General features: G+C 41.2%; 1 protein-coding gene across 1 annotated transcript in view; it reads right to left on the minus strand.

Annotated features, from left to right (window-relative positions):
• MBOAT1 (membrane bound O-acyltransferase domain containing 1) overlaps positions 1-16037 on the minus strand; it is a gene marked incomplete at its 5' end in the record, with an annotated part of 29770 nt that extends 13733 nt beyond the window's left edge. The window contains 6 exon segments of the mRNA XM_010017536.1: positions 1202-1256; positions 3437-3492; positions 12245-12340; positions 14302-14379; positions 14884-15029; positions 16005-16037. Of these exon segments, the coding sequence (XP_010015838.1) occupies positions 1202-1256; positions 3437-3492; positions 12245-12340; positions 14302-14379; positions 14884-15029; positions 16005-16037 (464 nt within the window).
• Positions 16038-19198: the final 3161 nt, after the last annotated feature.

Raw genomic sequence — 19198 nt, forward strand, 5'->3', positions numbered from 1 at the left:
AACAGGAGGGAAGACAAAAGGCTGTATTACCAAAGGGGATTTAAAACTCTTCAGTTGTGACTTGTCTGCCACTGGCACTTGAGCTGTTGGCATGTACTTTTCTGTTATGAGCTCATCTACTGTACAAGGAATTAAAAAAAGGCCTGTTTGGTGAGAATTTGACTAGAATTATACGGTCACAAGGGCCCAGTGCAGTTAAACATTATGCTGTGAGCTATAAAAATAGACACAAAGCTATTGGTCATAGCAAAAGTTAAACAAGTCTCCCTACAGGATTTCTGCTTTTCAAGAAATTACTCCCTTCTTACTTTTAGAAGCTCATAGGCAGATTTTCTGGTGGCTGAATCTTCTGCCTTGGAAATGAATGAAATAATTCCTTTGGCCTTAAACAAACATTTCATGGTGAATAGTAGTTATGGTTCGAAGACTAACTTTGTAACATTAATTCTTCAAGAAAAAAAAGAAGAAAGAAATAAAGAAAGAAATAAAAATCACCTGTGTCCTGAAAGTGTATCGAGAGATCAACAAGGGAAAAAAAGGTGCTCAAAGATACAATCATGCTATCTCCTTCTGAAAAATGAGAGGACTAGTCACATAACAAGAAGGACTAGGAATATTAACATTACAGAGGGAGTCAGAAAAAATAAAATCTCAGAATCCAAAAAGTGTAGCAAAGAAAAGCAGCACTAAATGTCAGAGTCAAACCAAAACAGACTTCTACTACACAGTGGTTTGTTGACAGAGGAGTATTCTGCTTGGAAAAATAACATCTCAAAGACAGGATGAAGACAACAGCCCAAAAGTCTATATAGTACAGTCTTAGCTTGTGTATAAAAGAGTTAATTCAGCAAAGACTAGTTTTGTTGTGTGTGGAGTATACATTTAAGTCAATGAGATGTTGCTAAGTACTTCAGTGCTTTACTGACCAGCACAGGGTGATAGAGACACAAGTCTTAGATTGAAGAAATAAGAAATAAAGCAGAGAAGTTGTATTTGTGTAAGGAGGGCACTGACAGCAGCATTACAAAAACAAAACTGCTCAGCAGATAGAGAAAAAAACGAAAAACAGGTAGGACTTTCAGCTTATCGTGGGCTGGAAAGAAGCGGGGAACATTTTCATGGCCGCATCACTAAACAACCCAAACCCTAAACTTCTTTAGATGAAATTAAACAAACATCACTAGAGAAATTAAACTCTTACTTTACAGCAAGCCGATTCTGCTCAGCAGTGAGCTCCTCAGCTTGTCGCCCTATTCCTGGAGAGAAAGAAAAGTCACATTAGATCTTTCTGAAAGCCAAACAGTGAAAGCTATCCCCAAAGTCTTACGTTTGCATCCCACAGATAACTCTCTTTAGCCATAAACTTCAAGATTTTGTCACAGGCAGTTGTAATACAACTCATTTCCTAACTTTCAGGTCAAGTACACTCATGTTCTACTCCACCTCTTCACCCAGTTCCTTACCTCCTTCCCCCTTTTTCACCCTTGCTACACTTTCAGGAAGAGCAGCCATAGCATTCTCTCACACACAATGCAACTCTCAATGCCATCAACTGACAGCAGCCCCCAGCAGCCTCTACTAACAGTCCTGGGCCAGAAAAACCTCTGCTGCCAGAAGGCACCGGCTCAGTTATGCACAAGGCTCCTGCTGGGTCCTGGGTGAGAAATGGAGCATTTCACAGCAGGAGAAGTGGGCAATGGAAGAGAAACGGACTCTTAGTGAACAGAAGCTCCACTGGTGTGAACGAGCAGCCGGGCTGCCTGCTGCTGGAGCAAGCCTAAACACACATATCAGTAATAATCTGGAATTGTCCAGACTTGGAAGGGTGACCTCCTGTGGGGTCCACAAGACCTCTGGGGCCAGAGGTAGAGCACAGACTCACTGCCCAGAAAAACTATGGATAAGTCGTTTATGATGGCCATACTGCTCCTAGCTCATAGCAAATATCTCAAAACCTTCACTCTGAAGCTTAAATTGCACGTACTGTGAGGAATCCCACTGGCTTCAGCAGAACAGCTCACCATGGGATGAGTCACAGCATTCGAAGCTGAGCATGCACATACACAGCTTCACAAGATTGGGGGCTTGGCATCAATTAACAGGACTGTTCTGAACGTCGTGGCCATAATTACCAATACACACAAACACAAGACCCATTTCCTAAAAAGACTGCTGATAAGCTGCTCGTTTCTATTCTTTCCCCACTCTTTCAGTTTGCAAATACTGGGAGGGTCTGAGTTCCAGGGAAACAATTAAGCACTTAATTACTTAAAGGGCTGGGTATTTTGTTTGTCTGTTTCCATTTACGGGCAGCTGCATTACATTTTTACAAATAGCTATTTGTCACTGATGCTTGAACCACAAGCTGCCTCAACTGTATATGCGCTATATATGGAGGTTCACAGTGTAATGAGCCTTTCCCACCATCATTAATCTGTAGAATTTCTGGTTTGTTTAAAAGGCTCCTGTGTCTGCTGTTATCTTCTCCTTTCTTTCTGTTCGTTTACCTCCAATATTCCAGATGCACATCTAGGTTGCACACCACTGTGGCATGCAGCTATACCTAAGCTGACTAGCTTAAACAACAGAAGCAGAGAAGCCCCAGTGATACGAAAGTCAATGACAAGGCCAGTTAGCCGAGCTTCAAGCTGCACCTATTTTAGCTGCCTGAAAGTATTAGACCCACTTGTGTAAACCTGGCTTGCAAACAATGCCAGACCCTGCAGCCTGTAGTGTGGCCATCACCTAAATCTTACATGAAAACAACTCTATAGCAGGCTACTTACTCATATAGTCATCCACAGCTTCTAATGCAGTGGGCCTCAGACCATCAGAAATTCACATGATGATGACCGATATTTCTAGCCTTAGCGCTGTACTAGACACAGGCATTTTACTGGGAAATAATAGTGTTCTTTGTCACAGCACAACACAAGACTGAAGACAATGTTATTTTGGTTGTGACTGTGCTTCTCCCTGCACTGTGAAAAAACCTATTGAATTCCATGTCACAACCCATGGAGTACATCAACACTGTATATATCAATGACAGCATATTCTTGCTGCATTAACGTTATTGATTGAACCTACATATCAAACACAACTCTCTATTTCTTGAGAATCAAGAACACTTTCAAGGAGCTTAATGGAGGTGCACTGTAGCATCTAAATAGCAGATATGAGTACTAGCTAAAATCCAAATGGGGCCCTAAGGAGCACACAAGGGGGAAAATGGTTGTCCTTGTTACTGCAAAGACAGTTTGATCCTAGAGAACTGATCAAAACTTGAAGTTTCTGATTTTCCTCCACAAAAGCATTTTTCTTCTTTATTTGGAGCAGGTCTCTGAACTATTTCATCCACTCTGTAACTCAACCACAGAATGCGTTGGAATAAAAAGGCTGCCTTCAAAACATGGGAAGAAATTCCTTTTCTTACCATCATGTAACTGGCATGCAAGTGTTGTGATCTTCTGTGTAATTATCATCAGTGGACTATAACAAAGAAAAACAACAGTTACATATCTTGTAATACAAATTATTCCCAACTTTCTTACTGGATGTCTTTATCCTTTTAAAAGGCATAACTGTATTTGCAACAAGTGGAAAACATCCAATTAAAACTGAAGGAGGCACTCAGGCATGAGACAATTGCCTGGGATCAAAACAACCCCACAGTAGCTTGCACTGGAATTCTTAATTGCTAAACGTGCACAAAGCCTTGTTTTATTTCTCCCCATCCTGCAGCAGTGCAAACTGTAACTCAGGAGGAATTGCACCACCAGGAAATATCAGCTTCTGCAATCAACTAGGCTTCTTTTCAGGCAAAGACCAAACTTAAGCCCCATATGACACAACGGTAGAATACAGCAATGCTGCTGTAACATAATTCTGTGTTTTCTTGCTGTTACTCTCCTATTGTCTGTCTCCTCAGTGCCCTAAAAAAATGTCGACTCTGCAGATACACATGCTTATTTCCCCACATGAATAGCCCTATCAATTAATTAGGACTGCGTGCAAATACCAGAATAGCTGTCAGCACAGCAGTTTCCCATTCACTTCTTGGTCAAGTAAATGCCTTGTAGATAGCCTGTCCAAGATGTACCATCCAATGGGAATGTTTGGGCATGTGGGATCTGGAGTCTCCCAAAAACACGAGCTAGCTGTAGCTGAGCAACACCTGCAGGCTACAACCGTCCAGCAGCTTCGGTGCCAACCAAAAAAGCAGTGTAAGAATGGCCACTACGTTCAATAGGACTGTGTACGCTTCCCGTATGCAGTTTTACCAGGCTTCTTAGTATTGTGGGAAACGTGAACTGGTGTAGGAAAAAGGGGGTGGGCAAAAAAGAGCAAAACTCATCTTGGTGCATCAGTAGCTGGTCCCCATGAGGGTAAAGGGTGCAGCCAGCAGCATTCAAAAGAATAAGAAGATAGGTGGAAAACCATGGGGACAACTAACTAGTTCCTCACAGGCGGAGGTTCCGGGGCTAATTGTGGTCAATATACAGCTTCTAAGGGCTATGGAGCCCTAAACACAAAGGCGCCACTGAACATCTGTGATCTGGAAGGACCTGTGGCTACACTACCTTCAAGACCTTCACAGCCACAAGAGCCAGGAGGTTGTAATGTGTGATGAGGATACATCATTATTTTAAAAGCATTAATCGTGATATGTAAAACCAGTTCCACAGAAGAGATTCGTCTTTGCTGAGGATTAATGTGATGGATTGTGACAAATTTTCAGAGAGGTTTCTGCTTGAACACAAAAGACATCTTCATCATGGAAATTAAAACCCAAGTGTGTGTGCATGCTATGTACAGAGTTTGACTGTTATATGGAACTTTGAAAAGGTAAAGAAACACAGATGTTTACTCCAAATATTATGGCTATTCATTTTAAATATTGCAGTATGTTGTCTGGAATTCAATGAAAGAAAAAAAGCTGAAGGCTTTTTTTTTTCTCCTCCCACCAATTTCTCAAGGAAAGAAAAACAAAACAAGTGTAAGTTACTGTCAATGGTGTCTCTACCTAAAATAACAAATGTTCATCTTCTGCACAGATTTTCAAGAAATTCTGTATCATCCTTGACTAGATCAACCTCCTGGTTACAATCAAATGTAAACTCAATGTCTAAGATAAACACTTTGTAATCAAATTATTCCACTATGATGAATCAAACTGATTTTCAAGATAATTCATAGGCTGAGCATGGTGAACACAATAATATTGGAAAAAGACATTCTTTCACTCTAAGTGGTCTTATTTTTTTTTTTATACTAAATATGGGTGACCTTTTTCAGAAGTCCACATGTAACTTGCGTTTTCTACCCGAAACCAGAGAACATGCAGTATCAGCCAATTTCTCAATCAGAAACTATTTTTATAATTTCAGCAGTCCCTCCTTGAAATGTCAGTTGAAGTTTGCTCATAAACTCCAGAATAGACAGATCTGGAATACAACTGTAACACAAGGGTTTATACACCAGCTCTCTTTGGGTCATCTACATCACTGCTTGCAGCTAAGGAATGGAAGAATACAGCAATGACTTTCACCTTCCAGAAAACTCTAATATTGTGAAAAGGTCATTCTAATTTTTACTCCAATTCATCTTTCAAGATAAATTATTTATAAGCTGGTTTCACCTTTATCTTCAACATCCTATTTCTCAAAGTAGATTTTCCCATTCAGACAAAATTTAGCTTTGCTTTCAAAGATAAATAAATCCCGATTCTTTAAGCATATGAAAGAGCAGATTTTTTTTAAATCCTTAAGAGAGACAGAGGCTGTCAGTGATCCAGCAGTTCTACTGCAACAAACACAGATTTTTATTTTGTCTGTGCTTGACCTTTTAGCTTTGTGGGTGAACACTAACACTTGTTCCAAATTGGTTAAATTTGTTGCGTATGTTTCTTATAGCAAGCACTTTATGCCAATATTGAAGTGGGTAACTTTAAACCTCAGGCTCAGAGCCAAAACCATATGCCTGTAAGTGCCTAAATTTAGACACTTGTCTTAGAAAATTGGGCCTCGCACTGTAAGCTAGAGAACCAAAATGCAAACAATCTTGATATGCTGATTAACCGAGGGAAGCAAAGTGCAGCCTGCACTAAAGTCATACAACGTATAAACAGAGAAGAGAGAGGTTCTCTTCATCTATATTAGGAATTCATCGCCTCATTGACAGCACATTGTAACCTAGCAGAACAAGTCAGCCTCTCGTACACCTCAGTCAGAGAAGACAGAGAGCCTGCGTGCCTCAAGTCCCAAATCCAGGAGACATGCAAGCACAGAAGTGATGCTTCTGACACCCTGGGTGAGACGGAGACCCACAGAGAGCATCTGAGATACCTTCAGTTCTCTTTCCGGCCATCATCGTATTACACATCTACATATCTTTTCTATAATCTACTCGGGAAGGTGGAAACCAGCTGTACAGTGGCAATGGGATGACACCCTCTAAATCTTTCACCAGATCAGTATTAGATACCATAAGACACTTCACACGAAGGGTAAGCAAGGTTTCAGGTGAACAGGGAGCATCTTCTCCCTCCCTCATCCATCTACCATTCCCTCACTGAATTGATCCCAGTGCTCCAGAAGGAAGAGCAGAGCAATGCATGAGGATGCAAGTCTTGAAACAGTATTAAAAATTAGGTAAGAAAAATACATTTAATATAGAAGGAAATCAGTATCATCATTTCCTAAATAGACATGTGGGGTTTGATTTAAAACTTGGTCATACCAAAGCATTGAATTATCATTTCTATTCAGCCTTTCAGGCAAGCTCTAATTTTAAACAGAAAAAAAACGTTGCATAAGTGAATAGATAAAATACAGCATTATATCACATACAGTCACCTGTTTCCTACATGACAATATTTTAAACCTTAGACTCCAGTGGAAAAAGTCAGTAGTGCTACAAACAAGAAGGGGAGTTCATAAAACTACAAAACTTCCAACCACCTTGAAATATTGTACCAGGGAATCAATATGAAATAGGAAACTTCAACAAGTAATAATAATAAAAAAGTAATAAAAACCCAACCAAACAAAACTGTCTTTACCTTACACTAATTAATAACAAATAACCTTAAAAAATAACACAAGACAAAGATTCAACAGTTTACAGAGAATGCTCCATAGAGGGTTTTACCCCCCTAATTAAACCTTCCAACTGAAAACATACCAGCTAATGTAATTTTTAAACATGGTTTCCCTCAGTGTAATAAATTTGCCTAGAAGCACAGGCTAGTAGAAATAAAGAGGTGGGCATCAGTTGTAGTCTGCTGTGGGGATCCTCCCCGTATCACAGGCTGGCTTCTACCCTGATCAATCTTGAACGTGTATGAGAGAAAAGACGTTTACCGAGCAGAGTCTGCCTGACCTTAGGTAATCCCGTGGAGGAGTCTGGCACATGCTTGCTAGAAATAGTTTCCACTGACCTGATTTCACTAAGAGAGGAGGTGGAGTCAAAAGGCTCATTGCAGGCAAGTCTCTAAACCAGCAAACATCTATTTCACATTTATCTCTTTAGCCCTAAAGCCACAACGAGAAGTTCACACAGTTACGCTCTGCTACAACACAAACTGTGCTGCCGAGGGGATCGCCAAGCCAGAGATGCCACAACAGCTTTACCGGCAGTGGTCTCTTACTTCTGCTTTTGACAGCAAAATGAAGAAGTGATGAAGGAAAAATACTTCACTGAACACGCTTATGCCTCCAAAGCAACTTCAGTTTGGTTCATGTGGGTTTTTTGGTGAAAGGCCTCCAAAGCAACTTCAGTTTGGTTCATGTGGGCTTTTTGGTGAAAGCTCCCTAGAAGCATGTCACCTGAAAGAGTATTTACTTCTGAAGAAGTGTCCTGGGATACGCTAGATGTGCAGAACTCTCTAGCAGAGACTGCCTGCTTGAATTTTGGCTAATTCCCACATTGCAGCTCTCTCAGGGCTCCTGTGTAACCACTGGTAAGTGATCTCAGTGCAGTTTCAAGTGGACAAATGCCCAGCGGAGCAGCCAAGCAGAGAGCAGGTGTGGAAAACAGACTGACACCTCCCCCCCCCTTATTCACTCTGCACCCTCACTGCTGTACTGCCCCTTGGGACTTTCTGTGATCAGTTACCCAGAGCTGCTGAACATACCCTGCAACAATACATTTAAAAGACAAGAAAGCAAAAATAACCAACTGAACTCGCAGGACCAGTTGGTATTTCTGCACTGTGTTCTAACATGGTAACAGAAAACATCTATGTCTGTTTTCATCTGCAAATGTATTTCCTCGTAGAAAACAGCTGTTGTACCCTTGTTCCTCCCTTTTGTGGCTGATACTAAGCCACTAAGAGGGGAAAACACAGCAAGAAAGAACTAACCACTCAACAAAAATTCACTGCCTGAAGTGATGCTTGTTACTGAAGTATTAGCTTACACGTTTTTTTGAGGGAGTCTTTCAATAACCATCCCGTTCTAGACAGTTTGCTGAGAATGCTGCTGCTGTTCTGCATTTGGGATATAGCGAGTGCATAAAGATGTCCGTTCCTTTTGGAGAGTGATGTCCACCAAATTGTTCTTGTAAGAGAAACAGTTGACATCTGCAGGAAGGAAATCTGCTCGAGTCTCCCTGATAGTTCTCTCTAAGACCAACAGAAGATTGAAAGCAGTGCCAGTGTGTGTGTGGTGATTTTCACAAACCAAGCTTCTTTTCTGTAAGGAATGGCACTAAGAAACTCACATATGCACAATCATTCCCTCACGGTCACCGAATGAGCTGCAATACTAGGAAAATTTGCTTAAGCACTGCAAGAATTCAAAGAGGAAACAAAAAACTTTATGGTCTTAATAAAGCAAAGGATTAAAACAGATAGAACTTCCACACAGATGAAGAGCTCCTCGGAATTCTGTCCAGATGATCACATGCATACTCTATTTGTTCATGTAGCTTGCTAGATTGAAACCATATTTACTACTGGTTTCCAAAAATCCCAATCCGGATCCCTTGATTTATTACAAACAAATTTATCTCTAAAGCCATAATATTACTATACCCAGTCTGAGGCTGGGATACAAAGAAAAAAACCCCACCAAACTGTGTGTTGATATTACCATTTTTACAAAGTTGTATAGAAACTAGGCAACTTACCAGCATAATCCTCTTAGCATAAAGAAGAAGAAACGAGAGAGAGAAAGAGAGAAAGAGTTAGGATTTAGTTTTCCTACATACAGTGTATAAATGCCACAGCAAACCAAGCAAAATAAAATATGCATGCTTCAAAGATGATTTGAATTAAAGAAGCACAGCACTCGGTTATTTTACAATCAGTGTTCAAAAATGATTAGAGTTTTCTTTAAGAAAGTAGTCAAGAGAAAATTGCTACACTGTCACCACACTTTTTTGTGTGAAATATTTTTGTGAAATAATATAAATGAAAACTGGAAAAATACACATACAATTTGTAAAAACTAATTAAAATTAAGGTGTAGCAAACTGGAACTGGTTTTCATTAAAACCTGGCATGTAATAAATAAATAAATAAATAAATGGATTTTTCATTAAATTACTAGGAAAGTCATTAAAAACTCTTCAATGAAAAAATTGCTGCAAGCAGCTTGAGTATAGTTTGGATTGTGGGAGCCAGTGACCAGGCCTGCCTTTTGCGTGGGTTACAAGAATTAACTAGTCATCAGAAATGAAAAAGTTTCCTTACTTTTTAACCTTGAAGTGATGAGTCACAGTTTGATCTTCCATTTTCCAATTTACTTAAGACATGACTCAAAAGTTACCTTGTTCTACCCATCTCTACCTGCATTTTACAAGCTGTGTTCTCAAAATGGGGGAACTCCAAACAAACAGCACAAACAGCTATTACTAAAGTACCTCCCCCAAATTATCTATTTGCAAGCACACATCAAAAGGGTTATACAGGCAAGCTGTTAAGTGCACAAAGCAGGTCAAGAGAACAAATGAGGTATGATAGCTTTCAGCACCAACGCTGTGAAACACTCATTTAGCATTTAGTTCATCGCTTTAGAGAACTGACATCGCAAAGCTGATGGCATTAGAACTGGTTACATGCCTATTTGATGTTGATTAAAACTTCTCCCTTGAAGTTAGGTATCAGACTTATGCGATACTGAGACCTCAAATACAAGTCAGCAGATGACAGGCTTTTCATCCCCTTTTAAAGATTCCCTTCAATAAAGCGCTTTGCCTTCTCAATGCATGTCCCCAGCTACATTCACCCAAAAGAGTGGAAGGTTGAAGGGAAACGGGCATTGCTCCATGGATTCTGTCTCAGTTGCTTCTGAAGTCCTGAGGGAGGACTTGAAAGCCATCCTTCCAGCCAGGAGCCTGTTTGAATGCTCCCCTCTTACCACATGCAATAGATGTGGAACCATCAAACATGGGAGAATGAGAAGGGGTTGAGCTCATACATGGTAAAACTGAGGTCAGGGAGTATATTTTGTCCCTCTGGGTCATCACATCTGTTGAGATATGTGCATAAAGTCTCAGTGGGCAGATATAATTTACAGCTGAAGAAGACCAGTTTTAAGACAGATTGATTGCACTTTGGATTGCAAGTTTTTACTGATACCACTACAGTATTTTTATTTCATTTTAGTTTTTAAAATATACCATGAAGATGTAGTTCATATCCATACTACATTTTCCAGTTGTTTACTACTTGGCAGCTTTATGTTTGACTGAAGTTTAGGAATTGGTTTATGTCTTGAAGCATTAGGACAAAAATCAAATAACAGAGTAAGTTCAGTACCATTACTATTTCTAGCGATGAGAGATCACTAGAGAAAAGTAGCTCCATTTTCATCAAGAAAGCAGAAAATGTTGTAAACAGCCACCATTCCTCTTCTTCCATCCTCAGTCTCAGCTGGATCTCTATTTAATGTTTTCAGCGGCAGACAAGTAATACACCTCAGAGTGCATTTCTGAACACACTGCTCAGAAAAGCATGCTTTCTTGCCTTTCTCTGTCTCTCACACACACAGAACTACAGCATTCCAACCTCATTTGTAGGCTTCTTGATATGTCATGCTCTTTCAGGACATGCTTTTGTATATTAAAAGAACTGCAGAAAAAAATATAGAACTCAATTTCTCTAAATGCGTGAGTTACCCTCAAAAGTCTCAGAGGAACTTTGCCCCCACATCCCCTGCCCCTGAAATTTCATTAAATCCTTAAACCCACCACCTCACACAGACACATGCACAGAGACCACAAAAACCTTTGGTTTCCTTCTCTATGCCTATAAGACAGAGGCTTGGAAAAGGCATCAACCTACTTGTGCCAGTTTACAGAAGCTTTTCATAGTATGTTACTAATTACTCTTTATTCAGCCATTCAATTAAACAAGTGGAATACAGATTAGCACATTGTTTTCAAATCATGCAAGAGCATATCTTCTCCTCATAAACAAAATACATAAGGTTAGCTGTGTTTTTGCAAAGCATCCTCTACTGCTTCAGCGAAATCAAACAGAGACTACGGTATATACGAAGAACACTGTTCCACAGAAATGCATGGCATATAAAAAGTTGTACTATTTCTACATCAGCCACAACCCACCTCCGTGAGGGAACCCTTAAGCCCGGCACCAGCACTGAAAGGTGATTTCGTGTATGTGTCTGTCTGCTTGGGTTACCCACCCACCCAACCTCCCAGCTCCTCCAGCCACTCACCCCCTGACCAAGTCCTGTCCTCCCGCCCACTGGAGTGCCTGGGGTGGGAAACACCTTCCCAGTGGGGGCATCAAGATCAATCAGAACACAGCAAAGAATGATCCAGAGTGATGGCAGTGCCTAGGAAGGTGGAGGAGAGCAGCCCACCCCACCTCTCAGGGCAGACCACCAGGGACCAGAGCACCAGCTGTGCTCCTCACCAGCACTCCTCCAGCTCCAGCAAGCCACTGTACAGCCTCCCAGACCATTCTAGGTGGAAGTCTAGCTAACCAAGTTCTACTTTCCTAACTAGATAGTGCCTAGCAAGAAAACAGCAGAAACAATGAACCCATGCAAAAATCAGTGTTTATTTCTTCCTTCCTAAAACCAAACAAACAAACCAAAACATAACAACAAAAAACAACCAAAAAAACCCAACCAACCAAATAAAAAGCCTTAGAAAAAGCTTAATGGAAACAAAATTGCAGGTGCTCCACAGATTACAAAAATTATTCTTGAAACATACTGAATTCAACTAATGCTAATTGACACAGGACCCAGCTCGCAGACTCACTCACCCGGAAAAATCTGTAGTGAGAATACCATAATGAAATATGTATATTCGGCTTATGTGGCACAACGTGAGGTATCCCATAGCTACGACAAAGGAGTACCTAAAAACGTAACATACAGAACACATAGTTACCAACACAAGTACTAACAAGAACTAGAATTACTCAAATAGATTCTGGGCTTGTTCAGGAGTAGAGTTTGACTTTTGCAGGTTAGGTTGTTAAGAACTCTGAAGCTACATTGCAAGATCTGGCAGAAACTTTCAAAGAGGATTGATGGTTTTGTGTACACAGCTGAAACGTTACAGAGGTGTTTCCTCACGCTGGGGGTGGGAAAAAAGAAGAAACAGGACCACTTCAAGTCAGGCATTTCAATTTTAAAGTTCCCACCCTCACATATTATTTTGAAGTGTCTGACCCAAGCATTTGAAACCAAATGCTACTGTATGCACAACACTGAAGTTATCTCCTGCCTTTTTTGTCTGTGAATGTTCTTTATTTACATGTACAACTGTTCCTCAGATCTACCAGAAACTAATATTTCACGTTTTCTCTCTCCTGATTTTGTATCAAGGCAGATAATGACACAGCCTAACCTTTTCAGCTCTACATGCTGAAATACACCATCTTCCTGAACAAGCATAGAATCATTTAGGTTGGAAAGGGCCATTAAAATCATTGTGGCCAACCGAAGAAACATTCCTTAAATGGAGTGTGACAAATTCACTCTCTGTTTTTCAAGATGATCCTAAAATTATGTCAGGTAGGACAGTAGCATGACTTCATCTTAAGAGTTGAATTGACTGAGGAGTGAAAGTATTTCACTGTCTAGGTGGGGCAGATACAGCCTTCATAGAGCTATCTTCTCCCTATATTTACCCGAGCAAGAAAGAGGACACTGGGGAAGGAAGAAGTGAGTGGATACTTGGAACAGACTGATACATGAAGCAAACTAGACAGTTCAATGGAGAACTGGGACACCAGAATGAAACGCTTGCATCACATGGGCAGGCATCAGATCCTCAGACAGCCCTGGCCCTGAAGACAAGTGAAGAAAGGGTTTCCATTCCCCAGCTTAGGCTGATGTGGATGTGAGCACTCAGCAGCAGCTAGAGAAGCAGCCACACAATACAGAGACAGAAATCACCTGTAAAACATCCAAACCACAGTATTAACTGCATGCTGTTAGGGAGACCAACACAAAAGTGAAGAAGTGGGATGAACTGCCAGCTCGACCTTCTAGCCTGCTATGAAGTAGCAGTTTTACAAATAAAAATTCCTATTTGTGCAGATCAATGGGAAGCAAAAGACTCCACCTGCACAATTTTAAAAACTCCCACATGCTGAACTGTGACAGTGAGTATGATACCCACAGGAGAAGGCTCAATGATGAGCAGAGTTCTTCCACATGAACTTCCTCTTAGTAAGTGAAAGAAGCAGATACAACTAGGATGTAGTTTTCATTTCCATATGAAAGCACTTTTTGCCTTTGGGCCAAGAAGGCACTCATTTCATAAAGCACTTCAGGAGTCTTAAGTGTCTTTCTTCCTCTCAGACACTCATATAGGGAAAAGAAAGATCCCATGGTGGAGAACTTCTCATGATGATGCTGTAAGCTCCTGCTTCAAAGCAATGACAGTTCTGGTACTTTCTACTTTTCAAGCTCAAAGCCCAGTATCAAGTGCAAGACTTAATTTCATAGATCACTAACTTAAGCTGCCACAGTGACCTTATTTGAACTACCTAACTCAAGAATAAGTGGAAAATACCTAAGGGCCAAACAGCAAGGGGAAAACACACTAAACAGGATTATCAAAAGCGATTCTCAAGACACAAGATGAAGGAGAATATGACTTCATTATGTTCAAGAAACCAGAGGTTTGGGCATAAATTATTAAGCCTGCAAAAGCCAACTTTTGAGGCCAGCAATTTCATAGGGAAATGCAATATATCAATGCAAAAACCACAAATTGAGATTACAGCTGCTTCTGTAGCAGAATGAACAAAGTTCCTGCAAGTAACTGGGAAACAAAAGCTCTAGACTTACAGCCACATCAGCTCACCTGTGGATGTTGGGAATACTCGCCATATTCATAATGACATAGTTCATCATCACCAGGACAAAAAGATGAATGGAATACCTTGAAGACAATAAAGTGAGTATTTAGGTAATTTCTACGTGACCTGGAAGGGCTGGCAGTTCAGAGCGAGAGAATATTTTTCCATGCAAATGACATAAATGGAATGTCATATCAGGGTATCAGTAAACATGGATTATCACAATGACATCTTTATAGCTTGACTATCCATCAGAAGTTAATATTTATGCCAAGATGTATTGTCAATGTATTTCAGTGAAAGAAAGAGCAGCCTGGCTCAAAGTGCACATTCAAACTGAACACATCTTTTCCAAAAGAGGCATCTTTGCAGCAGGCTGGTGTGGCTTTAACTTCCAGAATAAACACCACAGATTAAACACTTCACTCAAATACTTTCACGGCTCATTTTACTTTGAGGGTTTGGGAATTGTTTAGAATAACATAGAAAGTGCCTTAAGACTAAAACGATGTAATCCAGAAAAGCCAACATGAAGTTTAAAAACATTTTTTACCCAAGCCTTGTCTACATAGTGACTACATACTCACCACCCAAAGCAGAAGACAGCAAAGTATATTCCAAAGAGGGTGGCAAATGCATGGCGAACAGCAGAGCTGGCATGACTGGGACCCAAGTAAATACGAAACCAAAATGCAGCGAGAAGTGCAAACAGTTGACAGGCTACAAAATTGATCTGTAAAAGACAAACAAAACAAAAAATGGTTGTGATTCTTGGAGGAAGAGGGGAAGGAGTCTCTCCATCCACAGAACAATAAAAAGTAGAGCCAGGAAAAGGAGGAGGAAAAGTGAGAGCAATGCATCTTTTATTTCTTAGCATTCTGACTTGTGAGCCCAAGCGATAACTTTGCTTAGCCAGTGACAGAAGGGATTAAAGAAGCATGTATCCACCCAAAAACTCATACAAGAGGACAAGCAGGTTCCAGTCATCCAAGGTAGGGGCAGGCTCTGGGCTGTTCCCACTCTCCCCAGGGCAGGGCTCTGCTCTGCTGCCAGCAGCTCTGGCATGCCAGCCCGAGCCATGTTCAGGGGACATCAACCCCTTTCTGTCTTCTTGTTAGGAGACAGAGGCCAGGAAGCAGACCTGGACTCTGAAGCATTGCCCCAGTGCCTGACTTTCTACGCGAACCCCAAAACAAGGGCAAAATCAACACTTCTGGTGTGATGCTATTTTGCAAGCAACAACTCACAGCCTTCTTAGCTGAAATCCTCTACTTCACAGCATCCTCCAAGCTGGCCTCTCAATTGACCATTTTTTCGAAGTTCAAGAGTGCAAAGAAAACAACTTTGCTCTGCTATCACACAGACATCTAAAGGAAAATGCTTCTCAATGGTTCTTTGGCATGTCTCTGTAGAGCATGGGAAGCAGTCTGGCCCCATTGTAAAGAGAAGCCAGTGACAGTGGGAGTACAAGACAGGTAGATTTGGAGGGCAAGCAATCTGTGACTAGAGGCTACTCTTATCAGACACAAGGACAAGCAATAGCTTCGGTATCCTCAGAGCAAAACCAACTCCAACCTGCATTCTTCATGTCACCTTCTCTTTGACAGCCTCAGCAAAAGTCCCAGAAGTCAAAGGAATAACAGAGCTCAGAAACTGCCTATAACAGAGCAATATAGCATGATGATACATCCCTAAGCCTAGCCTGGACCCTAGACAGTGGGAGTTAAATTAATTTATTCAGCTGCAATCTTTTCTTTTACAAAGGAAAAAATAAACAAAAAAAATCACCCTGGGCTCCCCAACAGCAAGTCATCCTGGACTGAAAAAAATAAATAGGCTGCAACATTTAAGCAATCAGTTGGATTAGAGGATTATCCAAAGCTGTCAGTCCAGGACAGGATGAAATATCTCACTTGGAAATGCTCTGACATGCTGGTTATCCAGAGGTGGTTGGATTTGGGCAGGCTTCTTGTCAAAAACATTTACAATGTGTTTAACAAGATGCTACAGCCCCAAACTGCTTTCATTCTGGTGGACTACATCCAGCACAGTGCTGTACAAGCAAATGCGTTTATTAAAGGTTTGTTGGGTATGTTGCTGCAGTTCTTTTATTTCAGTGATGCAGGCAGCCATGCGATAGATTAATGCAGTAATTTAAATACTTGGATATGCTGAATTTTAGTTTTTTAGAGCAGAGACAATATCAATTTATTTCTTGTTCATGTAAGTAATCAACATTTATAACAGATAGTATCATAGAACTACACTCAAATGGAAGTAATTCTCATTTTCCATGCAAGATTAAAGAAGTAAGAGAACAAAATTGCACTGGTCTCACAAAAGCCCAGATGCTGCAATACAAACCCCAAACTCTCATCTGGTCTATTACCATACAGTTCCACTCAGAACACTACTTCCTCCTCCCTCCTCTCCTTCCGCAGCCAGAGGTACTACAGAAGTAGCTGAAGAGAGGATATGCCCTACAGGGCTGCTCTGATTGCATCCTTTCTAAACAAGCTTCTAAGACTGATGGATCCCAGTTCATCAACGACAATTCAGTGAACCTTAATCCCACTTCAGCCTGCTTCATGGTCTTACATCCAGTGCAGCAGCTCAATTTTGTGGCATGCAGAGCTCCTCTGATTCAGTATAAAGAAGGAAAGTGCAGATACTCCAAGAAACTTGATGTGGCTGATTGTTTAGAAGACAATACCCACTTCTGTGCAGCATCGCTCATAGAAGCTTTATGCCAGTAAAAATCATTGAGATAAGCAGCTATTTGCTTTTTACTTTCATTCAGTTCTTGTATGTTCAGTTAAAAATGCTGGGACTTAAGAGGTTCACACGCACAGCAAAATGAAAGTGCAAGACCCCATACACACTTGTAACAGCATTTACACAGCCAAGGCAGGTAAGTGCAGCAGCAGCAGAAAGCAAGCAGCAGACCTCATCACAATCTAACACACCATATATGACAGCACAGCAGCCTTGCATACCTACACTGTTGCTTGCTACTTGGTGCTGCTTGGATTAAAGTTAGCACAGGTACACCAACCATGCTACTACCACATCTTTAATTTGTTGTGCAAAGGAACCCAGACAATTTCTTCTCCACCGTGTTCTTGCAAGAGTTGCAGTAAAGCCTTGTACTAGGATAAAAGCAGAAGTACATGCTTGCCTTACATTTCAATCAGCTTTCAATTTATAAGTGTTATTTCTGCAGAGCAGCCAAACATAGAATCATAGAATAGTTAGGGTTGGAAAGGACCTTAAGATCATCTAGTTCCAACCCCCCTGCCATGGGCAGGGACACCACACACTAAACTATGTCACCCAAGGCACTGTCCAGCCTGGCCTTGAACACTGCCAGGGATGGACTATTCATAATTTCCTTGGGCAACCCATTCCAGTGCCTCACCACCCTCACTGTGAAGAACTTCTTCCTTAGATCTAACCTAAACTTCCCCTGTTTAAGTTAAAAGCCATTACCCCTTGTCCTACCACTAGAGTCCCTAATGAAGAGTCCCTCCCCAACATCCTTGTAGGCCCCCTTCAAATACTGGAAGGCTGCTATGAGGTCTCCACGCAGCCTTCTCTTCTCCAGGCTGAACAGCCCCAACTTTCTCAGCCTGTCTTCATACGGGAGGTGCTCCAGTCCTCTTATCATCCTCGTGGAAACATCAGAGACCCAAAGTACTCAGCAAGCAATCATGTCAGAATACTAGTTTACTCTTTTTGTAATGAATTAAGCTAGAAAGTACCTTAGAGGAATGTCTACAACACACCATTAGAAGTTACAGATACAAGATTCAAAACCCCACTTTTTCAGGATCCATGACAGTGGCACAAGTACATACTAGGATTCCTCAGGGTCATATGAACGTTACATGACCTACCACAACAGCATCAAGTGAGAAGGCTGCACCCAATGCATTGCCTGGGAGACCAACCCCCAGATGCAAAAAAAAAAAATGCAGTCTGAAATGCAGAAAGATAAGACTTCTGCTCACTGGCTGAAAACATTCATGCCTTTGCTCTTCCTTCTGCACTGCAGCCACCGTAACTCTTCGGCAGCTTTCCAGGTTCCTCTCCTCCATGGCCATGCTTTTCTGACAGGCAGCAGTGCTGCATTTAGGCTTTCAGGTTTGGGGTCTTTTTGTGTGTCTCTACAGTAACGCATACACAATGCAAACAACATGATCAGTTTTAAAAGATTCATCAGAAGAGGAGTTGGAAGAGGGATGCCAACGAACAAGAAAACCAGGTAAATACAACAGTTACTGATAAAACCTTTCTGTCATCCTTGAGGTATCTAGTATCTGTCAGAAAAGAACATTGGGAAATAGTGTTGGAGAATACTTCTTTTACCTGTCTACCTATAAACTTGCACTCAGAATGTGAATGCACCAGGATGACCTCTGATTTCTGTGGGGTTAAGTCCGAAGAACAAACTTATCTATGCAGTGTTCACTGCAAAGTCTAGCTTGCAGTTTACTCCAAGATTGACTTTTAGAGGTACTGAGTAATTGCAGAATACTTCTGGAGATTACAGAATTACAGAATCATTGGGGTTGGAAGGGACCCCTGGAGATCACCCAGACCAACACCCCTGCCAAGGCAGAGCCATCTACAGCAGGTTACACAGGAATGAATATCTCCAGAGGGAGACTCCATGACCCCCCTGGGCAGCCTGTTCCAGTGCTCTGCCACCCTCAGTGTAAAGTTTTTCCTCATGTTGAGGTGAAACTTCTTGTATTTTAATTTATGGTCATTGCTCCTTGTCCTGTCACTGGCCACCATTGTAGGGGCTGGCACCATCCTCCTGGCACCTGCCTTTGGGATATTTATATGCATTAATGAGATGCTCTCTGTCTTCTTTTCCCTAGACTAAACAGGGACAGC

This window comes from Nestor notabilis, unplaced genomic scaffold (assembly GCF_000696875.1).
Source record: "Nestor notabilis isolate BGI_N333 unplaced genomic scaffold, ASM69687v1 scaffold517, whole genome shotgun sequence".
Lineage (NCBI taxonomy): Eukaryota > Metazoa > Chordata > Aves > Psittaciformes > Psittacidae > Nestor > Nestor notabilis.